The sequence below is a fragment of the Vicia villosa genome, linkage group LG5, assembly GCF_029867415.1.
Source record: "Vicia villosa cultivar HV-30 ecotype Madison, WI linkage group LG5, Vvil1.0, whole genome shotgun sequence".
NCBI classification, from domain to species: domain Eukaryota; kingdom Viridiplantae; phylum Streptophyta; class Magnoliopsida; order Fabales; family Fabaceae; genus Vicia; species Vicia villosa.
The window spans coordinates 8,364,786-8,391,695 of NC_081184.1; the positions used below are offsets into that span (position 1 = coordinate 8,364,786).

The 26,910-nt window shown below is 35.6% G+C and overlaps 2 protein-coding genes across 2 annotated transcripts; both read right to left on the reverse strand.

Moving 5' to 3' along the window:
* Window positions 1–21,346: 21,346 nt before the first annotated feature.
* On the reverse strand, window positions 21,347–24,971 carry LOC131601274 (protein trichome birefringence-like 35). Its single transcript, XM_058873053.1, has 6 exons — window positions 24,443–24,971; window positions 23,535–23,814; window positions 22,562–22,733; window positions 22,269–22,465; window positions 22,026–22,178; window positions 21,347–21,956 (listed from the first exon to the last, which is right to left on the reverse strand). Exons 1-6 carry the CDS (start codon window positions 24,648–24,650, stop codon window positions 21,626–21,628), a joined length of 1,341 nt encoding a protein of 446 aa, XP_058729036.1. The 5' UTR covers window positions 24,651–24,971; the 3' UTR covers window positions 21,347–21,625.
* A 231-nt stretch (window positions 24,972–25,202) lies between these two features.
* LOC131604128 (uncharacterized) lies at window positions 25,203–26,216 on the reverse strand. The gene has a single exon (XM_058876615.1). The coding sequence runs from the start codon at window positions 26,214–26,216 to the stop codon at window positions 25,203–25,205; it is 1,014 nt and encodes a 337-aa protein (XP_058732598.1).
* Between the last annotated feature and the right edge of the window lie 694 nt (window positions 26,217–26,910).

Sequence of the window (26,910 nt, forward strand, 5' to 3'; positions counted from 1 at the left end):
TGGAGCAAGGAGAATAAAAGATCTTAGTCTTGCTAAAGAAAAAAAAGATGCCTTTCGCCATGCCAGCCGCATGTCCATGCCTTTGTCATAACAGGATTATGAATACAATGAAGGTTGTCATCAAGCAAGGATTAGTTCAATAAAGAGTTCCCTCATAGATACACTTAAGATGTATCTAGTTATAAAGGGGTTCATCTTAGAACATATCAAACTTTCGAGGACGCTCTACGATAACCTAGGGGCAAGGATTAGTCCAACTGGGGCAATACCCTGAGCAAAGATGCATGACTACAATGGAGGGAATGCGACATATGTCAGCCCCACACCAAGAAAAAGGGTCATAGGTGATACTATCCTTAGGAAAAGCAAAAGAGGTTCAGTCAAAGGAAAACTCATGAAGTTCCGATACGACGAAAACCCACCGCTAACGATTTATTCCCGCCAGGTTTGACATGTCCGAAGAAAATTCGAGGCTGCCCTCACTTCTACAAGTTTAAGAATCTAAGGAGTGAAACAAGGTCAGTGGATCTACAAAGGAGATTATCCCTAAGATCAATAGGTGTTTACCGTGCTCACAATTTCAACCCTTACGACTGCTAAGTGTTACTCAAGATAAAAGTTGTACCTTCGGATTAGTAATTCTAATGGGACAACCATGCAGGTTTTGGAGTCAATTCATTCACTCACTACCATGACTTTCCAGTCACACACTTCTATTTTTAGGGTTATTAACAAACTTGAGGGGGAATGACGAATACAAATGACTAAGTCCAGCTAAACGTATGCTTTCAAAGTAAGACGAGCCGAGGATGTACAGGCATTGTTTCATTCCCAAACAGTGGAGATATAAGGATGTTAATCCCTCGTTACCCCCTCGAGCCAGGAGTTGGAGTTTTGTTTCTACTGTTCAAAAAAAAAACCTTGATTTTAACCAGGGGCAGGGTAGATGTCAACTAATTCAATGATGTATTTTGGTTGCCAAGAGAATCAGTCCATCCAAGCATAATGTTCAAGCGTATCTTCTTCCTCGCATTCATCCAAGATTGAGGAAGTAATGGAGATAACATTTACAACATCTTCTTCCTCAATACATCATTCAAGATCGAGGACATATCAAAGTCGAAGCTTACAAATCAAAGTCAACATGGCAGTCACAATATTCAATATCCAAGGATCAATACTTCCAAAGGAGTGTTAAAAAAAAAAGAAAAGAAAAACGCCCGCTAAGTCAAAATGGAAAATTTCAGGAAAGGAAACAAAAAGATTTAGGCAAAATTGGGGCATCCCGATGGGTCAAATTCAAAAGAATTAGCTCATGCAAAAATAAGGGATAAAAATAAAGGCGAAATACAAAGGATAATCTTGTGACTGCTAAACCATCAAAGCTTCACATCAATGCTTGGATCTTTACAACATATGTCATCAAAGTTTGGATCTCTGCTAAGGCTTCTGCTCAACATCGAAACTGAAACGATTCTCTTGCAAACAAAGCACATCCATTGGATTAGGCGAATTTTTAGGATCTGGAGAACATCAAGGAGAAAGGGGTGGGATAAATAAAATTTTGAGCCTTATATCCATTGTTTCTTAAAACATGAACCAGGCCAAGTTACAACATTTAAAAGTCCTAATTGAGGCAAGGTTAACTACGAAAGCATATTAAGCAGGAATTTGTTATACTGACTCCTATGTTTGTTAAAACTACTTCTAATCACTATGCTTCTTCAAGCATTCTTTTCAAAACCATCCAGTCCTAATTCATAACGGACTTCGATTTCAAAACTTGCATACGCATTCCATTGGAGCTACTTCTCAAAAAGTACAACACCATCTACGAGTATACACTTAGCATCGAGGAAATCTCGAAATGGGTTAATCAAAGGTGATCATTTCTAATAAAGACCCTGGAGTCGGGGGAACCACATCTAGGGGGTTCTCCTAAACAGGGGCAAAAATTTCAAGGAGAACAGGGGCATACAATCGAACATCCTATCAACTAGGGGCAGTCTTCCTAAGGTTCAATCGACTTGGGGCACATCTCAAAGCAATCTCAAAACAGGGGCATGTCAGACATGGGAAGAATTCAAATTCAAAAGATAGAACACTATGGATAACCTTCCATGACCTGGAGATCAGGGGCACACCCTTCAATCTAAACATCTAAGCATATGACAAGGCTATTCCCTGGGGCACTTCCTTCATAAGCATCTTTCTCCATGAAAATACTAGGGCAATGGAAATCAAACTGGGGCAAGACACACAACAAAAGGAAAAGGCGTTCTCGCACTTTACAACTTCGAACAAATATTTCTCCTAACTACGATCATCAAAGTTCAAAAACATGTATCGGGGAATCGCGCTAGCATCACACCCCACCTTATCAAGCAAACCTACAACTCCAGCGAGCTATATACGCTTTGGTTATTAACAACCTATCATTAGGGCATCATGCAAATACATAAATCATGCATTGCATACATGGGTTGATACATTACACCATACCTTTTCGGGTAGTCTTCTTTAAGACAAATCTCACGGTCCTTTCTAGGAGCCTCCTCAAACAGTCTTATTCAAGACGAATGATCACCATTTCCAAAAAAACCTTTTTAAGTAGTCCTTTTCAGGACATTCTTTCTTTAAGCACCTTTTCAGGTAATCTTTTAAGACGTTTCTTTTTCCAAGCACCTTTTGAGGTAGTCTTCTTCAAGACATTTTCGTCTAAGCACCTTTTTAGGTAGTCTTCTTCGAGACATTCTTGTCCTAAGTACCTTTTCAGGTAGTCCTCTTCAGGAAATTTTAAGTACCTTTTTAGGTAGTCTTCTTCAAGACAATTTGTCTTCCTTTTTTCAAGTGGTCTACTTTAAGACATTCTACTAACCTTTTTAGGTAGTCTCTTTAGACATCTTTCAATCTCTTCAGGTGGTCTTCTTTAAGACACTCTACGAACCTTTGTAGGCAGTCTTCTTTAAGACAAATTTCAACCCTTGCTAAGAACCTTTTCAGGTAGTCGTCTTTAAAGACATTCTCCATTCCTTGCTAAGAACTTTTTCAGGTGGTTTTTTTTTAAGACAAATTTCTATCTACTCTAAGAACCTTTTCAGGTAGTCTTCTCTGAGACAAATGTTCACATCCATTCCAAAAAAAAAAGCCTTTTCAGGTAATCTTACAGAAGACATTACTTCGTTCCACTCATTACGTCAACCAAACATACACATATGCATAAGCATTATCCATATACATAAACATCACAAAGCCAGCATAAGCATAGTCAGGGTATAGGTGCAAGCATGGAGTAAACAAGCTCAATGGGTTTAAGGAGATAAAATCTCAGGATTGCATCATCATTAGCATACATACATATGCATTAGCATACACATATCATCTAGTGCATTTACACATCACAAAAAGCCCAATTTCTATTGGCAGTCCAAACCATCATTAAACCCAGTTCCCGTCTGGTAATCAGTTCCCGTCTCACTGTTACATCAAAATTCAAATCATACTACAAAAGCCTAGTTTCCAACCCTCATGTTGTGATTGGTGTATTTTCTCCGACCCTCGAGTCGTGAGTCTCCGAACAGGTGAATCTTTTCCATGCAGGTAAGTTTGCTAGAACTATAGCAGGCGATCACTCTTATGCAGGTACGCTTGTCAGAACTATGGCAGGTAATTCCTTTGGTGCAGGTGAATTGTCCGAACTAGGACAGATGATCCTATTGGTGCAGGTGAACTTGCTAGAACTATAGCAAGCAATCCTATAGGGGTCCACAAACTGTGAGTAGCTTACCAGCACTATGGTAAGTGAGAAGTTCACAAACTGCGAGTAGCTTACCAGCACTATGGTAAGTGAGAGGTTCACAAACTGCGAGTAGCTTACCAGCACTATGGTAAGTGAGAGGTTCACAAAATGCGAGTAGCTTACCAGCACTATGGTAAGTGAGAGGTTCACAAAATGCGAGTAGCTTACCAGCACTATGGTAAGTGAGAAGTTCACAAACTGCGAGTAGCTTACCAGCACTATGGTAAGTGAGAAGTTCACAAACTGCGAGTAGCTTACCAGCACTATGGTAAGTGAGAAGTTCACAAACTGCGAGTAGCTTACCAGCACTATGGTAAGTGAGAAGTTCACAAACTGCGAGTAGCTTACCAGCACTATGGTAAGTGAGAAGTTCACAAACTGCGAGTAGCTTACCAGCACTATGGTAAGTGAGAAGTTCACAAACTGCGATTAACTTACTAGCACTATAGTAAGTAGGGGTTCGTAAACTGCGAAGGCTTGCTGGCCATAGCAAGCCAATTACACAACCAACAAAGGTCCTCGCTATGTAAGACTCCGGCTTTAGCAGGACGTTTCTCTTCGTCCATACTCAAACTCAAGGCAAATTTAGGGGTCTTCCAGTATTTAATAACTCTTCGATCGGAACGACGCGAGGTCTACACACCCTCTTGTCACCCAATCCAAGGTAATTAAATAGGGGCAGCTGTCATACCCCAAAATTTACCTCCCTCATAACAAAGGCAAGTTCAAATCTCGAGACATGGCTCATTCAAATAATCCAGATAATTCACAGTCAAAAAAAATTCAAACTGAAAGGTCAATCACAATCAAGGCATGATTCAAACCACAATCATTGGGCAGACATCAAGTATGGGGTGCATAACCATCATTTGATCAAGAATTGATCATGATTCCATTAATAGAAACTCAGAGATGAACAAATATAAAAAGGTTCAAATTAGGGTTTCTTAGGAGAAAGTCAACCCAACTTTGACTGGGCATAACTTTCACATGGAACATCAGAAATTCCCCACTCAAAGCCTATTTTGAAGGAAATTGGATTCTCTACAACTTTGTGTCTCACAAGCCAAGGCAAAAAATGCTTCATTTAAAAGATACAAGGCAAAAGATTACAGGTCATTTTCAGGCATCCTTCAAAAGCAGTTTTTTCCCAAAGAGAATATGGTCAAGATAAAAGCTTCAAATGAAGAATATGTTCCAAAGTGGCTTGTAGAGGACCTCTTGAGGTTTCTAAAAAGTATTAGAACTCCCTCATAGCTCAAAAATTGAAGGAGATATGCTTGATCAAAGTTAGGTGATTTTCAGGGACTAAAAGTGAAAAAGGAGGGTTCAAATGGAGAAACTTTGCAAAAGAACCCAGAGTATTTTCATACAAACTTGGTCCACAAGCTATTAGCATGCCAAAAAACCACTTGCCACGAAAATTAGCATTATATTTGAATTAATGTATTTTTTATTTCATTTTTATGATTTAATAAAGACTAAAAATCAAATGTTTTGTTAAAATTATATTTTGTTTGATTTCCAATCAGAATTAATGATCAAATATAATGTAATTTCGTGCATAATGATTGGAGAAGGAAGTTAATACAAATTATGACCAAAATAGCAAGATTTTATTCAAGAAATCAAATCAAATTTCTCAAATTTGCAAGGGTGGATTCAAGAGAGTTTTGGGCTATTTTTCTTAACCTAATTCACTACTTATAAGTACCTAGCACATGCCACAAGATTGGGGGTTGGAGATTCGTGCACAAACACACTTGCAAGAACAAAGAAAAGTGATAAAAACTCAGAATCGGTTTGAGAGATTGAGGAGTTTTCAAAGGAGTCTAAGTATTGCAACGTGTTCGTGGGATCACTCTGAAGCTGTTCGGACACTCACACGACCTCAACACCCCCAGAATTTCTCCAAACAAGCCCAGGTAAGTTGTTCTGAACTTTGGTTCGATTAGTATGATATAGGCATTCCCATGGTGTTTTGATTGTGTATTCTGCTTGTTCTTAATGCCCTGGTTGTTTCTGGATTGGTTTTATGAAGTTTGCGTGTGTTAATCGCGTTCTGCCATTGATGACCGGTTGAAGGGTTTTAGGGTTTAATTTAGGGCTTTTTACTAGAGTTAAAATTAGGCTAAATTGATTGTGTGGTTGAGTTCGTACCACCTATACGAGCCTTTTGGAACAGGTGCGCCATATTTATATGGGGGAGGGAGCAAATCGCTATTATCCTAGTATGTTTTTGCTACGAAGAATCTCTAGCAGATTCGTAGCTAATATGCAGAAGTTTTACAGGGCTAGTGGGGAAGACGATGACGCGTCATGATGCGATTGCTCCATTTGAATTTTAGCGCGCATGCCCAGTCACCCATTTAAGCTGCGTATGTATTGATTCGAGCGCGTTTTAGTTTCAACAGTGTTGTTTGGTTGGGATGGTAAGTGAGTGCGTTTGGGAGTGGAGGGTCGCAGGTTCGAGCCCTCCCTCCAACATGTTATTTTTCTGAAATTTCTGCTTCTGGATCCTGTGCGTGCGCCACTATAGATCCACCATATACCCCCACGATCTGGCCATAGAATTTCCACTAGATTAGATCCAACGTCCCAGATTCAGTCCCCATATCATGCACCATATTAACAACCATACTGAATAAAAATCATAACAAATTAAAATAATCTTAATTAAATATTGGTTTTAATTAATTCTTTTAATATATTATTTATATATTAATAATTATTTTTATAAATAAGAATTAATATGTGATATTTATATTAAAATGCCAATTTGTTGTCCGTGCCGATTAAATCGATTAATCGCTATGGGCAATAATAATTTTAATTAAAATGTTTATTTAATTAAAATACAAATAATTTCTATTTAGTTAAATGGTTTCAACCATCTTCATTGGTTGCGATGATTAACTATTCAATTTCCTCATTTCAAATTCCTTATTCTTTTTAATCGAATTAATCGATTGCGAGGGGTAAGGATGCAAACTAATTATTAAATTCCTAAAAAATATCCTAATTCGTTATTAGTAATAATCAAATTAATTGATTAAAATTGGTAACGATACAGCTTTCAATCTGTTAACTATGGCGATCGAATCTATTGATCGTTGCGGTTAATAGTGTCATATCAAATCAGGGTTGTACGCCCAAATCCTAAAACACTTCCCAAATCTAAAACATTCAAAAACACTTCGAATCAAACTACGGATTTTTATCCTTAGCCAAAACTACGATAGGCCACTCAAAAAGCCTCCGAAACCATACCAAATCAAATTTCAACTCTAAGGGCGTACAACCCTTCCCCGAACTACGTAGACTCTGATCCTCCCTAAGGAGGTACGTAGGCACTTGGCAACAAGGCGAGTCCCCCTCTTCAAAATCTCAATCATGTCATTAAAACTCTGTTTGCCACATTTCTTTACAAACCCTGCCATGCAACCCTAATCTTTGAACATTAGCCTTTAGGAAAGGGCTGAGGGTGCCTAACACCTTCCCTCAGCCTGATTATAATAACTTACCCTCAATCTCTTATCTGTGTAGGGTTTCCTATTCGCCCTTCAGAATAGGTGGCGACTCGAAAGCTGAAATTTTTAGGCAGGTTGCTACAGTCACCCTTATCATCTTGTTGGTCATTGGCTTGGTTATGGTAATTGAGGAGTTGTCCAAATTATTCTCGAAAGAAGGCATTTTCAGCTTGTTGTTCTCTATAGTTGTTTGCCATAGTGATTTCTATAGAACACATTTTGTTAAATAGAATGTCCATTGTAACACCTCCTTCTGGAATGGGTGGCAGAACATCGGCTGGACCATCGTCTTTGTAGATAAAAGTTTTGTCTAAGGCTAAGACAATACCTATTTTCTTGAGAGCGGTTTTGTCATTGATGTCGCATTCCCTTGCATTCATAGACAAGGAGGATTGGTTCTTAAGATTCACACCGACAGGTTTCATGATATGAGTGATTGGTTTACCATAGGGCAAACCACCACTTAAATGTTGTAGCCTATGCATGTGATGCAAGATAGTGACAGCCCAAATAATCTTCATGTTGTTTTTGATACCATATAGCACTTGTAGTTCCAACTCATTGACCCGAGAGTGATTTGAGTGCTTAGGGAGCAATACATAAGCAAACATGTCAACCTTGTTGATGAGAGGGTTTTGTCGAATAATGACAGCGGTTTGAGAGGGTTGAATCATATGAAGAAAGGTTTGAGTTTTGCTAAAGCCTTCCCACTTGGGTGTATATCCGGCTACCACAATTTGTCCGGTAGTAGGAACTCCTAAGCAATTACCAAAAGATTCTAAATCCATCCTAATAGCCTTATTACGGACCGAAGTGGTTAACTTAATTTCATCCAACTTAGAAAGATCATTACCAAACACAATACTCAAATTTGCATAAAATTCCCTAACCAAATCTGGGTAAATTTTTCCATAGTCACTAGAAAAGTTGTAAATCCCTTGATATTGTAATTTTTCAGGAAAAACAAAACAATGAGAAGGAAAGGATTGGAGGTTACCATACTTTGATGACAAAAGAGGTTTATTCCGAATATTAAGCCTTTGATTCTTTGGAGGTGGTTATTCATCAAAATCATTTGTAGCCTTTTCTTTCCTTTGGATGCTCTTGAGGAAGATGCCATGGATAGAAACTTTTTGAAAGTTAGGGTTTGAAAGAGGATTTCCGGATTAGGGAGAGTGGAGGAAATTGTGATATGATTTTGGAGGCGAGGAGGAGATATATAAGAGTTAGGATGAGTGGGTTTTAATTTTGGTGGAAGAAAGTCTTGATTTAGTGGAGTTTAATGGTAGTGGAGGAAGGTTGAAGAAGATGAATAGTGTGGTCAAAGTTGGAGAGAGGAATGAGTTGAATGAGAATAAATTGTGAGATAGAGAGAATAAAAGAAAAATAAAGACAAGTTATGACACATAGAGAAGAGGGAAGGAGACATAAAAGAAGAAAAGTTATGACATGCTTCAAAAGAATCATAAAATGAAGAGAAGATCACATGCTGCACGCAGGAACCGGTTCCCACTTTTGGGAACCCGGGTTCCAGCCCATAGATAGCTTAAAAACCTGACCGGCGCATGCAGGAACCGGTTCCCCCTTTTGGGAACCTGGGTTCCTTAAACAAAAAAGTTAAAAATACAACACAACAAGCACTTTTTCACATATAGAATCATAAGTATAGATGCTAATATAGTTCTAGAAATGCATTAAACATATGTGTAACTTTGTTTTACCAAATGAAGAATCATATATCATTTTCATCTAAAATTCCAAGTTCTCGCCGAATTTTGTAAAAAGGTTCCTTTGCGAGAGGTTTTGTGAAGATATCTGCTAATTGATTATGGGTATCTACAAACATGACTTCAACATCTCCTTTAAGCACATGATCGTGAAGAAAATGATGTCGAATGTCTATGTGTTTGGTACGGGAGTGCATGACCAGATTCTTTGTAATATTGATCGCACTTGTATTGTCGCATTGAAGAGGTATACATCTAAGATTTAATCCGTAGTCACTAAGTTATTGTTTCAACCATAATATTTGAGCGCAACAACTACCTGCAGCAATATATTCTTCCTCGACTGTGCTAAGTGCTACACATGCTTGTTTCTTGCATGACCATGAAACTAAAGCATTTCCTAAAATGTGACATGTTCCACTAGTGCTTTTGTGATCAGTTTTGTAACCTGCATAATTCGTCTCAAAATAGCCAAGTAAATTACATACACTAACTTTTGGATACCATAATCCTACGTTCATTATTCCCTTCAGATATTTCATAATCCTTTTTACCTCCATGAGATGAGATTCCTTCGGGTTTGCTTGAAAGTGAGCACACAAACAAACGCTAAATATTATGTCAGGACGACTTGCCGTCAAATACAAAAGTGAACCAATCATACCTCGATACTTGGTAATATCAATAGAGAAACCGGATTCGTCTTGATCAACATAAGTTCCGGATCTTGTTGGTGTAGACATTGCTTTACAACTATCCATATCAAATCTTTTCAATAGCTCTTTACAATACTTGGATTGGTTGATAAAGATACCATCCTTCATTTTCTTGATTTGAAGTCCAAGAAAATAGTTCATCTTTCCCATCATAGACATTTGAAATTCTCCTTGCATTATTGATGAGAATTCTTCACACAATTCTTTGTTGGTTGATCCGAAGATGATGTCGTCAACATATACTTGAACTAATAGAGTATGATTTTTGATTTTCTTTATAAACAATGTCTTGTCAACTTTACCTTTTTCAAAGCCATGTTCGCATAAAAAATTGCTAAGATGATCATACCATGCTCTTGGTGCTTGCTTTAAGCTGTAGAGTGCCTTTCTCTACTTGAATACATGCGAGGGAATGCGCTTTAGACTTCTTCGTTTATGTATCCATTTAGGAATGCGCTTTTGACATCCATTTGAAAAAGCTGAAAATTTAAAGAGAAAGCATAAGCAAGTAAAAGACGAATAGCTTCTAACCTTGCAACCGGAGAGAAAGTTTATTCAAAGTCGATTCCTTCCTCTTGATTATATCCTTGAGCCACCAATCTTGCTTTGTTTCGAACAATTATTCCATTCTCATCAAGCTTGTTCTTAAACACCCATCTTGTACCTATGATGTGTTTATCACTTGGTCTAGGAACAAGTTCCCAAACTTGGTTCCTTTCAAATTGGTTTAATTCTTCTGGCATCGCAGTTATCCATTGGTCGTCTCCTGAGGCTTCATCAACTTTGGAAGGTTCTATTTGAGAGACAAACACCATGTTTAAGCAAGAATCTTGAAGGTTTAGTCTTGTTGAAACACCTTGACTAATATCACCAATGACTTTATCAATTGGATGGTCTCTATGAGTTCTCAATTCTTTAGGTAGATCATTGATATTTGACTCTTGTTGAATAGGTTCTACTTGATTCTCATTGTTGACTTTGGAAGTTTCTCCTTGAGATTCCGTTTTATTTTCATTGTTGATTTTTGAAGTATCTCCGTGATTCTCCGATTGATTCTTATTATTCATCTTGGAAGAATCTTCTTGAAGGACTATTACTATATCATCATCATCATCATTATAAATAATATCCTCCTTGGAGGGGTTAGATTCATCAAAAGATACATGCATAGATTCTTCAATTTTTAAAGTTCTTTTATTATATATTCTAAAGGCTTTACTAGAAAGAGAATAACCAAGAAAAATACCTTCATCGGATTTTTCATCAAACTTACCAAGATTGTCTTTGTCATTGTTTAATACAAAATACTTACATCCAAAGATGTGAAAATATGCAATATTTGGTTTCCTTCCTTTGAATAGTTCATATGGAGTCTTCTTTAAGATATGTCGAATATTAACTCTATTACTTACAAAACATGTTGTGATTACCGCATCCGCCCAAAATTATTTTGGAATATTTGAATCGCTAAGCATTGTTTTTGCAAGTTCCACAAGTGATATATTCTTTCTTTCCACTACTCCATTTTGTTGAGGAGTCCTTGGTGCTGAGAAATTATGAGATATTCCATGTTCTTTGCAAAATTCTTCAACCGAAGCATTTTGAAATTCTCCACCATGGTCACTTCTTATGGAGGCAATTGTTAGTGAATTCTCATTTTGAATTTGCTTTGCATATTTCTTGAAAGCTTTGAATGCATCATTTTTATGCAGTAGAAATAATTTCCAAGTATATCTAGAGAAATCGTCGATAATAACTAAAGCATATACATTACCTCTGAGACTCCTTGTTCTTGATGGACCAAATAAGTCCATGTGTAACAATTGTAGTGGCCTTGTAGTGGACACCACTATTTTAGATTTGAAAGTTGATTTTGTTTGTTTCCCTTTTTGACATGCATCACAAAGTCGATCTTTGACAAACTTTATATTAGGCAATCCAATGACAAGATCATGTTTGGTTAATTTATTCAAATGTTCCATATGAATATGAGCAATTCTTTTGTGCCAAAGCCATGAGTCGTTATTGTTTGCCATGAGACATTTTACCTTCAAAGATAAGTCATCAAGAGAAATCATAAATATACTATTAATTCTTTTACCTTTACGTTTAACCTCATGCATGACTTCGTCTTCTATCAAGCATTCATCTTTAGTAAACTTGATCTTGAATCCTTTGTCACAAAGTTGGCTAATACTAAGAAGGTTGTGCTTTAGTCCTTCAACATAAAGAACATCTTAAATGGATGTGAAAGGTGGTGCACCAACTTTACCTACGCCAAAAATCTTTCCTTTATTGTTATCTCCATAAGTAACATAACCCTTCGCCTTAAGCTTTAGATTTGAAAATTTGTTGATGTCTTCCGTCATATGCTTGGAACAACCACTATCGAGATACCATAGATTTGATGTGGTCTTCAAGCATACCTACAAAACAAATTAAGTTTTGTTAGGTACCCAAACTGCTTTGGATCCTTCATAATTAGTACCTTTCCTTACCCACGCATAATGCTCACTTTCCACACTAAAGGTTCTAACATAGCAAGCATTAGGTGTATGACCACTTATACCATAATAGAAACATGTAGGAACAAAATTACTTTTATGTCTAGGAACATAAGGTTTCTTTTTATGGAATATTTTCTTAGGATGGTGATGAATCACTTTAGGTTTATTAACTTTCTCTTGAGATGTTTAGTTACTAGCCTTAACAAAAATTGTTTTATTAGAGCTTGGTTTTGAGAACTTTGAATAACCATGTCCAATTTTATCATTATAATATCTTTGTTGACTAAGGATACCTTCTAAACCAATTTGTCCTTTTTCATATCTTTCAAGGGCTCTCTTTAATTGGACAGTTTGAAAGGAAAGTGATTCACAGTTATTACATGTAGATTTATGTTCTACTTTATCAACATATTGTTTCTTTTCAACCTCGAAATCTTTTTGCATGGTATCCATTTTTTCTTCAAGAGATTTGATTTGTTTCTCTTGTGTTGATATGGTTCTGTATAATATTTTGCATTCATTAAATATTTTGTTTATGGCACCTTGTGCATCATTATCATAAATAGAGAATTCGTTACTAACCTCGTCGTTCTCATCATCAGAATGGTGTGAAGCCATCAATGCTAGATTTTCACTTTCGTCGCTATCCGAATCAGATGATGAACTTATCTCATTGGATTCCCATGCAACATAGGCCTTTTTATTCTTGAAGTCCTTTTTACCTTTGACACCACCATTCCTGGAAAGTTTAGGGCAATCTGGCTTTATTTGTCCTTGCTTACCACATTCATAACATTTGACATCTTGTGTTGAAGTGGAAGCCTCCTTTTTCCTAAAATGTTTATTTTTTTTGCAAAGGAAGAAGATTTATCATTTTTACCAAAGAACTTACCAAGTCGTTTAACAAGGAGTATGAAATTTTCATCTTCCAACGGTGGATCATCGTACATAGAATCTACTTTCAAAGCAATGTCTTTGGACTTTGAATCTAAACTTTCATGCTTTTGAAGTCTTCCGAGTTATGTTTCGTATTCTTGGAGTTTTTCAAATAATGTTGCGGAAGTCATTTTTGTTAGAGTCTTTTTTTTTCGGATTTTGTCGTTACCTTTGGTTGCCATTCTCTGGTTAAGGGTCTTAGAACTTTAAGATTTTGTTCCTCGGTAGAGATTTTCTTTCCAAGAGCGTCTAGATGATTTATTAAGTGAACAAATCTCTTTTGTAGATCAAAAATGGTTTCTCCAGGCTGCATTCAAAACAATTTATATTCTTGACTCAAAGTATTTAATCGAGATCTCTTAACTTCAACGGTTCCTTCATGCATTTCTACTAATGTATCCCATATTTGTTTAGTCGTTGTACATGCCGAAACACGAAAGAACTCGTCCATGCTAAGTGTTCCTTGAAGAAGATTGATAGCCTTTTTGTCAGCAAGAACCCTTTTTCTATCGTTATCATCCCATGAAGCTTTAAGTTTATCTGATCCAACACCATTGACGACAGTTACAGGAACATGAGGACCTTCTAGGATAACCTCCGATACTTCTTCTCCTTGTGCTTCTAAGTGAGCCCTCATACAAATTTTCCAAAAGTCAAAGTATTATCCACAGAACAATAGAGGTTTTTTGTTGCTACCACCGTCTCTAAATACCAGATATTGATTTACGGAAGCTATCTGGATCTTTTAGGAACAAGTTACCAATAACCTGCTCTGATGCCAATTGTAAGTATGAAATGTGCCTAAGAGGGGGTGAATTAGGTTCTTAAAAATCTCTGATTTTAGAGATATGTATGTTCTTATTTTTCTGGTTTGGTTAAGTGAGAATAAAGCAATAAAATGCAGAAAGATAAACGACACAACGATATATACTGGTTCCCCTCATAGTCTGAGAGTACTCCAGTTCCCTTTCAACATGAAAGAGATTTCACTATAGTTAGAATGATTGTACAAGCCTATCCACACTAAATCTGATGCTTTACTATCTAAACTATAGAAAGATCAAAGGCTCTTAAAACCTTTAAGATCTTCAACACTAAGTGCAAGAAGAATAATCCTCTTCAATGCACACACTTAATTCCAACAATCTTGGAAAATAAGTAAACAACAATATGTCTGAATTTTTACACGAGTTTTTGAAGATGAATAATATATCAATCACTTGATTGATGTTCCCTTTCAAGCACACAATTCCTTTAATGATATACAAGTGTTTAATGGTTGTATGATATGAAACTTTGATAATTTGAGTGAAGGTTATATGCACAAAATTTCAATGAAAATGAAGTATAAACACTTGGTAATTTTGTGAAAGATATGATCACTTGAATTGTTTGAATTATATGAATGAAAGAGCTTGTTTGATAATTCTCAAATTCTGAGTTTTATAGCCTCTAAGATACCCCTACAAATGGTCATAATCTATGGAAGGTTGCAAAGATAAAGGGTGAATAGGTATGGCACAAAGTTGTTGGAGAAAAATAAAAATTTTCAAAATACGCACAAGGGAACCGGTTCCCATAAATCAGAACCCGGGTTCCCTAACCCAACGTTACAAAAGAATTTAAATTTTGAAATGGGGAACCGGTTCCCAAAAGCTGGAACTCGGTTCCCATCCCTTTCAGCGTAAAAATAAGGTGGCAGAGGTCCTGGGGAACCAATTCCTCCAAAGTGAAACCCGGTTCCTATGTGTGAACAACTCAAAAAAAAACTTGGTTTTAAAGGTTTGGGAAGGTTTTTGATGTTTTATAGAGTTCATAGGAGATGTATGGATGTTTGAACACATTTGTTTATGCATTAAAAGACTTGTATGCCATATACCTTATTTCTTTAGATTAATCAAGCTTTAACACTTTAAGAAATACTTGAATCTTGTTCTCTTTACTATACTTGATCCATTCCTTTTGCAATTGAATGCTTGTCTTCATCAAAATAAAGTTGTAGAAGGCTTGTCTTCACAACATTTTGCAATCAGTCTAATTTGTACTTGTCAATACTACCATCAATGAGATATTTAATTTTGTAAATCCATTTATATCCAAAAAGAGTTTTATTACGTTGAAGTTCAACAATTGTCCATATATTGTTGAGCTAAAGAGCTTGTAATTATGTTTGCATGGATTGGACCCAAAATCATGTTTACTATCTTGGGATAAAGTGGTTGGTTCAGTGGTGCAAGATTGATTTACAATGTTTACTAAGATCAAACTTTGAAGCCAAGATAAATTGTGTTGTTGCAGTGATACCATGTATTGTAGAGAGAATGACATATATAAATTTGAATGAAGGTTCCATCAATGAAACAAAGTTTTTATTGTAGATTTGGGAAAATTTCATGGCACGAGATCAAGAACTGTAATTGATGTGGTCAGAAAGCATAACAAGAACAATTAAAGGATTTTCATTGGGGTAAAGGTAGTAAGGGTTGGAACGGTTACTGGAGAAGTTTTAAGAGGTTGACTCAGCCATTGATCGGTGAAGAAGAAGGGTTGGACGAAAGGAGAAAGAAGAGGATTAGGGTTTTAGGAGAGGAGAAGAGAGAGAAAGAAATTCAATAATGAAGCGAAGCGAGAGGAAAGAAGGAAAGGAAAATGAAGGGAGGAAAAAAATAGAAAAGGCCTGTTAGGATGATACCATATTGGAGTCTCACAATACCTATTTGGCATCATATTATTATTGAGAAAATATTAGAAGATAAATAATTTTAGGTTAGTTATTAGATGATTGTGTGAGTTGCACAATTATAGGAAATTTAGTTTCTTGTTAGTGTATACATTAACCCCTTGTATTGGTCTGTTATAACCTTATTATCTTCTTATCAATAGTATTTTTAGAAGATTTGACTTTCACAATTGATACTAATCTCTGGCAATAACTTATTTGAAGACCTCTTATCAATAGTATTTTTTAAATATATGACTCATGGGATAGTATATACATTATTTTTGGATATCGAGACGTCCTTATAAACTATATTTCAAACTTTATCCTTGTTTTCTTTAACATTTATGATAAAGTTTGTAAAAATTTGACTAGTCTCCATATGGGATTCTTGCGGGAAGGAATCTTAGGAAAAACAAGATTTTTTTGGGTGGCCTAAGGGATATTTTTTAGCTAAAGAATGAACGAGGTTTAGGGTTTCAGGATTTGTGTGGGGTTAATTTGACAATTGTAGGTAAAAGAAGATAGAGATTATTACATGGTGAAAGTTTCTAGATGGATATCCTTTTCTGCTCGATATGGGCCAGGTGTTGTCTTATCTGCCACAAGGGTAGGTATTGTTAGTTCATGAGACGGGGCATTAACCATTGGGTCAAGACTCAAGAGCAACACACAAGTGAGAGAGACACCACATATTCACTCAAAGCCTTAATATGATAGGTGTATGGATTCTCCCACTTATAAATGCTTAAGTCTCCAGTGTGAGTCCGCAACGCTCACCCTCAAGTGGAAATTATTTTTGTCCATATACTCTCCCTCAAGTGGAAACTCTTTTTGTCCATATACATATGTATAGTCGTTGACACTTTTTCACCTCTTTTTGGGCATTTCAATACACCTCTTACTGGGAATTTCATTTCAACAGGGAACCTCTCTGATACCATTTTTTAGTTCATAAGGAGGAGCATCAACCTTTGGGCCAAGACCAAAACACAAGTGAGAGAGACACCACAAATTCACCCAAAACCTTAAGATGATAGGTATATGGGTACTTTCACTTATAAATGCTCAAGTCTCCAAATTTATAACCAATGTGGACTCCAACTCATACTTGAATTATTATTCTCAACATCTATAAAGGTTTTAGATCTACCTCGATGTGACAGAATGGGATATCACTCCTTGGTATCGATCTCTAAGCAACTATTGATTGGTTCATGAAGGGTTTATCCATGAAGTTGAGTAACAATGTTTCTACATCTTTCAGGGACAAATCGTGGATTGGAAACATCCTTTTAAATTCCTTTTTCTAGGGCTTTACCATGTATCATTTCAGTGCATTAAGAAAGTGGAGGAGTCGAAATATTTTACCAATGTAGTTTGTTTCGGGGATCATAGGTGAGGGAGAGATATGTTTGTTTGGAAACATGACGTTGTTGTTTTCATGTTGACTATCATTAAGGATTTTAGTTGCTCTATTAATGTCAATAGGTGGTGTTGTTGCATGGCAATGCTAGTTTGTATTATGTTAAAGTGGCCTATACTTACTTATTAAGACTGTTTTTTTTTTATCACCACCGATTTAGTCCGGTTCAGGGGTCAGTTCTGCCTTCAAGTGGTTCCAACCCCCTCCCGATCGCAACATTATGATGTTATTTCTCCAAATGTCTGTATGTAATGCCTCTAATTTGGGAGATTTGGACTCTTTAAAAGCTCATTATATTCTCTTATAATCTTTTTAGAGACGATCTTCCTAACCTTTTAAGGTGTCGCGTTATTATAAACCCTAGTGACATAGCTGGTTGCTATGTTTGGATGTTATAGAGTCTTTAACTACCTTTTTGTATTTTCTCAGGTAGTAATTTACATTTAAAGAAACAGGAAACAACCAGAGTAATTCAAGGACTATTATTGATATAATTTTTTATCTAAACACCAATTGTGAAAGATTAGTATCCAAGTAAAATGTTAAATATCCTATTTCACAATTTGTATAATATACTTTTGTTCTAGACTTGACATATGGCTGCCCCACCGTTGAGCAGGGTCCAGTCCAAGGTTGTTACAATAAAGGCCCAACTGAATGGTCCAAATGGCCATAACCATTTAGGAGCTTCTTCCCCACGTGCTCCTCTAAGGGAAAGTGCCTTTTGCACCTTCTAAGGTTCACGGAAAGTTGAACCAGGAGATCAAGTAAGATTCTGCCACTCTTCAGTTTTGGCCCTGAGAATCCATTACAAAACAAAAGACATTGGCCTAGTGTTGTGGGCTTTGTAAATACTTTCTTCATAAGAGGGTCAGGTATTCAAGTTATTGTTCTACTTGTTACCTGTTGTCTTCACTGTGAACCTCTCTTTGGCATCAAAGATCACTTTTCATAAGAGGGTCAGGTATTCAATTTCTTGTTCTACTTACCTGCTGTCTTCACTGTGAACCTCTCTTTGGCATCAGAGATCACTTTTCATAACCAACTTTCACGAAGTCATAAAGTTAATGGAGTGAAAAATGAGATTTCAACGAATATACTAAGGCTTGTTTGTTTTATTTTTTTAAAGAAAAGGATTTTTTTTCTTTATATTTTTCAAAATAAATTTGTTAAAAACGTTTTTTAAAATATTACAAATTTTTTTTAATTCATTTTTTATAAGCTGATAGAGTAATTTTGACATTCTATAATATAAATATACATTATTGAAAATCAAAACATAATCAAAATCACTATTATTTTAAAAAGGTGTATCCTAAAAATGATTTTTATGAAAAATTATTTAAAATAACTACAAATTTAAGTGATTTTTAGAAATTTTAGTATCCAAAAAAAATTATAGCAAAAAGATGAATTACTTAAAATAATTATTTAATCAAATGTTTAATTTGAAGCTTTTTTAAATAAATTTTTTTTTTATAAATTTCTTTTCAAGATAATTACGCTATAAAATCAGTTTTTTAAAAAAAAAAAATAAAACAACGGAATTAAAAAATTTGTTTATATTAAATCATATTTTCTAACCTAATTAAACAAAAGGGCTTAGGAAGCATTTTTGTGATTTGAAAACTAGGGACTGTTGAGATTTCTTTCTTTCTTTAAGAGGGACAACATTTTCATTCATTTCCTCCCAGGATATATTTTTGCATCCAGTTTTTACAACATTTGTCTGGTAATAAGAAACTCTCCCTAATTTATTATTTCATTGATAGTGGTATACATGTATTTCCCTCGTAATTCAGTTATTTCCCCCACTATGTTTCCATTGTTTGTGAAGCACGTTATTACTATGATGGAACATATTTAGAGCTTGGAACAACTTTTGAAGCATATCTGTCTCGAGAACCGTTAGTTGTTAGATGATGCTATGGCCAAATTGCATGTATTGATCATGCGGAACAACAATAATCGTTTGAGAGGACGGTGACAATTTTGTGAGGATGTTGAAACATAAAGGAAGGTTAGATATGAGTTTGGATCGTATGATGTGGTTGAAGGTTTCATACTTTTCTGGTGATGATCTGTATGGATGAGAAGAATTTATCCTGTCACCATCAAAATTTAACATATAATAACAAAGTTATCTTTGATAAATTTTTATCAAAATATTTCGAACGAGATATTAAGTAAAGTCAGTAAAAAAATATGGTATCATTTAAAAAAATTGGTAGTGTATTTTAAAAGTTTTTAAAGCATTTATATCGGTTTTTTAATAAGAACCGATGAGTAGAAAAAATTATTGATTTTTTTAAAAATTTTAGTTCATTTTTAAACATGCAAGATAATAAACAAAATTATCATTATTGTAATTCTTTTCGAAAAAATCCAGTAACTTAGTTGTTTTTAAGAAATATGGTGATTTATATTTCTTTTGAAAATTTTGATAAAAATTCATAGAATTTTTTTGAAACATACAATAAAAACTCATAGATTATTTGAAAAATTCAATAAAAACACATAGATTTTTTAAAATCCGACAAACTCATCTCTTTTAAAAAAATCCAGTAGTATTATTCAAAAAATTCGGTAAAAACTTATTAGATTCTCTAAAAATCCAGTCAAATTTCATAGATCTCCCCAAAAATAGGTAAAAATTCATGCAATTCGGTAAAAATTTTAAAAAATCGGATAGGGTAAAATGCGAACTTTTTAAATACACTACTGGAATTTTCAACTTAGGTTGGGAGGGAATTGGTAGGATCGAGTTCGGGAGCATTGTTAATTTCGAGACATTCCATTCGAGCAACACACCTTTGTGGGAGACACACCACTTCTCCACCTAAAACCTTAAGGTGATAGGTGAGTGAGTTCTCCCACTTATATATATATATATATATATATATATATATATATATATATATATATATATATATATATATATATATATATATATATATATATATATATATATATATATATATATATATATATATATATATATATATATATATATATATATATACTCAAGTCACCACATACATTTTCAATGGGGGACTATTATCCACACTCTCACTTACATTATTCTCAACAGGGTACTCGTAACTCCCATCAATCAAGGAATGATGAACCACCATCCACATATGTCAGTGTGTCAACTCAAATCTCTCGCTAATTCTGTTTTTGTAACATAATGCATGGAGGAAAGTGTTAACATAATCCATGGAGGAAAGTGTTAGTGGTGTAACTTATCATAATTCATCCTTTTAAAGGTTGACTGATATTGTGATTGATAATTTTCATCGGGGCATGTTTGGAAGAACAACTATCACGTGTTCCTGTAAAGTGTTGCACATGACCTCTGAAGTTATGAATCTTTAGAATGAATGAAGACGAGTATCTATGGATGTCATTTGGGTAATCTAATGCCCCATCAAATTTTCAAACTATTGTTAATGAAATTTTTAAGCCCTAACTGCAAAAGTGAGGCAAGAAAGGCCTCTTCAAAAGGATCACGAGAGATTGAGGGGATTTTTTGGATTGTCAAGTTATCATACTATTTGTATTTTGTACATGGCTATTGCATGATTTATCTTTTATTATAAAAGATAGAACTAATTCTAGAAAAATTTGTTTGGTTAGTAAGAAATAATAAGAATACGTTGAATTAGTTATTAATTATGAGTAGCGATGTTAAATATATTAATATCATGATGCAATCAACATGGTACAATAAGAAGACTTCAAAAGTCGATGTTGTCATTGTTATTACGAAACTCCGGTAGCGAAAGGGTTCAAACTATATCAAATTAATGTGGCAAACGGAACAAAATAACAAACTTGTCTTAGCAAAAGGACTTTCAAACTTTGATCCATCGAGATACAAAAGATTGTCTGTCATTGTATTTACCTACAATCACAAGGCTATAACTAACTTACTTTGTGCATATGTTTAAAAGATCCAAACTACTAGCACATAGAAGATCATGTGAAAATACCTGTATCCTTGATTTTGTGAAGCAAACACTGCACTACACAAGCATTCGATTCAAAACTTCTAATACAAAGAGGCATAGAAGTGGAATAACTTACATTAAAAAGATTGGTTTCTTATCCTTCCATTTTCTACATCAAGCTACATTTTAACAACACATATGAGCACATATTTCCCTTAATTATTTTCAGTAGACTCTCTTGATCTCTTCTCCCCCTTTATCATACTCATAATGATCATAGTCAATGAACAAAATTGTATTGTGTAATGGATTTCATAAAAAGTGGAACAGTAACTCGTTCCACGTATCCGGTACCCCTGGCAAGCACCAATGTATGCAATCAGAGTAAGACGAAGGATTTGACAACTGTTCCGGACGAAGAGGCTCCCAAAATTTACGAAAAATTGAAGGATGCCCGTCTTTTCGATACTCCGAAAGTTGAGTAACATTGAGAACAGAAACTTTTGAATTTAAACTGCTAAGGATTTTCTCTACACTGCTCATGGTAGGTAAATCAGATCCACTTCCCCAATAGCCCTCGAAGTCAATAGGCTCTTTCTCGCCGTAACAGTTTCCTTCATTTCCCGGCTTCCACTCTCGGCTCCTGAATGAGTAAATGTTCAGTTGAATAGTTTAGAACGATCAACTTGCGTTTATGCAAAAGGAATCTTACCAGAGGTGTGTCGGGGACATGGTCACGAAAAAAACACGCTTCTTCAGCGGATCGACTTTAGAAGATACCCATTCTGCCCATGATCCCATGGCCAACTCCATTGCTTCTTGTCCGTCTAACTTTTCGCAAGCTCCATTTTCTTCATCGGTCCATCTGCAAAAGTACAAATCAAAATATCAACCAACAGAATAGAGTTGACGAATGACGAATGAATCCCTTGAGTACCAATGAACTGGTACGGACAATAGCTTAACTGGTCCTTGTCTCCACCACAAGTATGTGTTGAAAACAAGTATATCAGCATGCTCCCACAGTGACGCATGCCTCATAACTGAATCTGGACGAATTATCCGTTCATCTAGTCGGTGATTTACTGGATCGTCGGAGTTAGATTCAACGAGAAGAGGAGCCCAGAGGAATTCTATAGTTGCATTGTACTCCTGAAAATCGGCGTAATATGTACGCGAGAACTTAGTATCGGGAACTACATTCAAAAACATCATGCAGAAGATTCCGATACGGATTCTAATTCATACCTCGGCTCTGAAAATTGTGAGATGAGCATTTGGTGACATTGATCTCTTATCGGCAGGAATTTCTGACTGTAATAAGCATACCATAGATATCCATTGCCCTCTATTCAAAGAATCTCCAACAAACATTAGCCTTTTACCTCTCAACTTTTCCCACATTTCCTTCACATTCCACCTGTTTAATACAAGAAATCCGTGAAGCTGTGAAGCCTGATAATTTATTTTGTCACAAAAAATGTAGGGCCTGTTTGGTGATAGAAAGCATTATATGTTTCCCTTGATTGTTTGTGAGCAAGATTGTAACACAATGAATAGAACATTACTCTTGAAAAGGTTCGGATTGAAATTTATACCTTTAAGAAAGACAATGTTTTAAAAGAAAAAGTATTTGAGGAATTTATCCCCGAAATCCTAATAGCATCTGCAATAGGGGTTTCGAGCTGCAACAACAACTATTGCTGACGGCGGCTTGCACACCAAAAGTGTCGTGTTGAAGCCGAGCACTACTATGCTATTTCAATGTAGCACCGATATAGCACGCGACAGACAACATAACAACAAAACATGTGATATTCTACTTAGAACTATACAAAACTTAATCTACGTTATGCATCAACTTCAAAAACTAATTATAAGTTGATAGCCTTAAAAGTCTTATTAGGTCTTTCATTACAACTTAGTTTATTTTTGGTTAAAGAACTTAATTAAGAACTCTTATAGCAAAGCACTTATCAAATAAGTGATGTCTATATCAAAAGATAAAAGAGATTCAAATTGTTTTCATATAAGATATAGTTTTCAAAAATAAACGGTTTCCATAAAACTCTCTCAAACAAGTTTAATTAGCAAGTGTTTGTGTCGGTGTAACGTTCAAATAACTCAATCCAAACAAGTCTTCATGCCATCAACAAAACCACAACCTAAGTATGCTCACAACTAACCCTAAAAATAAAATAGAGCTAAAAATAGAAATCACCTTTTCAAATTGCAATCATGTGGTTGCCATCTCCAATGTTGATACCCTAGATCAGTTCTTCCATGCTTGTTGCAAGCCAATTGATCAGACATATAAGGACAATCTGACTCCTTGTACAATGGATACGAAGCATTATCATACACCCATTGCCCGGAGAAAACATCACAACTTTTATCACTCACTCTCCGGCGAATGGAACTCTTCGAATCACCATGCCTAGCAATTTTTCTACCAGTATACTCTGTAGTAGAGTTGCATCTACTGAATCTATCCAAAACCTCTAAAATAGTAAAATTCAAATCAAACCCATTTTAACAAATCACCAAAAAAGAATCTAACAAAGAAAATCAAACCCAAATCACAATGATTAACCTATAAAGTTCTCATTTTTAGTCATAATGCAAGTTTATGAACTGAAAAAATAATCCTACAAACCCATTTCAACAAAGTCACATATCACAAGGTTTAACCTATAAAGTTGTCATTTTTAAGTCACAGTTTATAAATTGAAAAAAAAAAAACCTACAAACCCATTTCAACAAATCACAAAAAAACAAAGTCACATAGCAAATCAAACTCAATTCACAAAGTTTTACCCACAAAGTTCTCATTTTTAAGTCACAATTCAAGTTTATGAACTGAAAATCCTACAAACCCATTTCAACAAATCACAAAAGAAACAAAGTCACATATCAAATCAAACTCAATTCACAAAGCTTAACCTATAAAGTTCTCATTTTTAGGTCACAATGCAAGTTTAAGAACTGAAAAAAAATCCTACAAACCCATTTCAACAAATCACAAGAAATCAAAGTCACATAGCAAATCAAACTCAATTCACAAAGTTAAACCTATAAAGCTCTCATTTTTAAGTCACAAAGCAAGTTTTGAACTGAAAAATTACTCACCTTGAGATTTGTTGAGGTGATTAGAGAGATTAGGTTTAACATAGGTAGCTAAAGAAGCTTCTTCTTGTTGAATGTGATTTGGGTTTTCATGGATTTGTCCAATGGTGCTCCCATTATGGAGAGTTGAGAATGCTATGAAGACTAGAAACAAAATCACAAGAAAAGGAAAAACATGAACTTTCTTTTTGTTCCATTTCATCTTCTGCATAGTTTGTGTTAAAGGGTTAATGGGTCTTTTTTATTTTGAATAAAGCATGGTTCTTTGATTTGATGAGACACTTTGAATGAGAAAATTGAAGTTTTTGAAGGATTGTTCAGTGATGTAGTTATGGCAGAGAATGGAGTTTGACCGATTTAGACTTTGGTTTTCACCATTTGAGATTGTTTCATGTGTAATTTGTGAGTTATGAGAATTAATGGGTGTGGGTTTTGTGGGGATTGGTAGTGGTTGAAAGAACAAAAACTCTAACATGGGATGTGTTTTTGATAGATGGAATTTAAGAATGCAACTTGACTTTGACAATTGACAATTGACATCATGGATTCTTAGTGCTCTCCGTTTTTTTATTATAAATTGCTATGAAAAAGTTGCTAATGATCTTTTTCAAAATTAATGAGAATGTCAAATTTATAGTAGAACTTTTTTTTTTTTTTTTTATAAGCAAGGAATATATTAGAACGAGTACTAGGGGTACTCTAACCCGCTTACAAAAGAAGAGCAAAGACGCTCAAATAGAAGAAATTACTAACCAACTATAATCTACGATAGGTAAAATAACGGATTTTTACAGAAATCGTAGAAGTTACACTTGGAATAAGCAATTTCACCAAAAAACGACCACCTCCAAACCTTTAACTTGATTTCCCAAGTGATGTCGTTAACAATACAAGTTCCTCCGTTGAAAATAATATCGTTTCTCCTCAACCAAAGGCCTCTAACCACAGCCAACCAAATCAAACCCTCCTTTTTTCTCTTGACTTTCGCCTTTCTCGCTAAAGATACCCAATCAAGAAAATCCTGCCAAGGGCTAACAGCAAGGTGAGATTGGAAACCTAACCATTGTGCTATGTTGTCCCACACCAGCCTCGAAATAGTACAGGCGAAAAAAGAATGAAACAGAGTTTCCTCCTCCACTGCGCAAAAAACGCAAGACGAGTCCGAGTTAGATAGATGAATACCTCTGCTCAGCAGCATGTCTTTTGTTGGTAGTCTGTTCAAAAAACATTTCCAAGAGAAAGCCTTAATGTTAAACGGCACGTCGGACGACCATAAAATATGAAAAGCTCTTGAATAGTCGTCATCAATTCTCGACACGTCCAATCTTCCCTCCAGACAATCGTACCCAACCTTAACGCTATAACCATTGGCTAAGTCATGCTGCCAAAAAACGCTGTCAGCTTTGTCCTCCACCGGTGCTGTACTCCCTAATAAAAGCGTCAGCTGCTGAAGGTCTTCATCCAAAGCCACTGACAGAGAATCCGCAGGGATGCCAACATCGCTCCATGCCCACGAGTTGTTACTCCACACACCTAACTCATTTATCATCTTGCCCTTCACAGTACTGACAGCATACAGATTAGGAAAAGCTTCCTTAAGGATGCCTACATCGTGCCAACGAGTTTCCCAGAATAAGGTATTATCGCCGCAACCAAGCTGAAACGAGAGATTGCCAACTAAAGCAGAGCCCAAATCGCCGGAAGCCAAATCAACTAAATCTTTCCACCATGTTGATAGAGTTCGACGGTTCCTACCTTCTACGCCCTTCCCTAACATAAGCTGAATCGAACCGTATTTAGCTTCTAGAACATTCGTCCACAAAGCTTTGTTACCTTTGAAAATCCTCCAACACCACTTAAGCAGAAGAGCCTTGTTGAAAACTCCGACCTTTTTCACCCCTAGCCCTCCTGCCTCAATTGGCTGACAAACCCGATCCCAAGCTACCCAGTGCACTTTCCTTTTAGAATCCTTTTCACCCCATAAGAAACTCGCTTGTATGCTCTGTATCGCGTTGCAAACCTTCACAGGGGCTTTATAGAAATCAATTCACGGTAGCAATAATGCAACTCCATCTCCATTGATTTAATTTATTCAATGTTAACATCAATATATTCTTTTGTATGAATTATGATAGAAGGGTGTTAAATTCAAGTGTATGTGAATGAAGAAAATATTGTCTATATAAGAGAAACACTCAAACATCCATTGTTTTAAGATTTTGAGTAGACACGTGGTGGCAAAGTTTTTTGAATCTTGAATATTTAGTCTATTGATACTTTTAATATTCTCCAACAAATGGTATCAAAATCCGATTAGGCTTAGTGGGAGAACGGAAGTGGAATCTTAATAAGAATCGAGGCTAATGATGTTAAGAGACCCCCAACCAATAGTATCAGAGCCCGATTAGGCTCGGTAGGAGAACAAAAGTGGAATCCTAATAAGAATCGAGACTAACGATGTTGGGTGAATC

Bases quoted from the DNA above. Each gene is read 5' to 3' on its own strand.
- LOC131601274 (XM_058873053.1), bottom strand. From the start codon at position 24,650: ATGCAGAAGATGAAATGGAACAAAAAGAAAGTTCATGTTTTTCCTTTT. The intron at 22,734-23,534 runs GTGATTTCTATT...TGTATTAAACAG, and splicing joins CATGATTGCAATTTGAAAAG to GTGGAATGTGAAGGAAATGT. The intron at 21,957-22,025 runs GTAAGATTCCTT...TTACTCATTCAG, and splicing joins ATGTCCCCGACACACCTCTG to GAGCCGAGAGTGGAAGCCGG.
- LOC131604128 (XM_058876615.1), bottom strand. From the start codon at position 26,216: ATGTTAGGGAAGGGCGTAGAAGGTAGGAACCGTCGAACTCTATCAACA.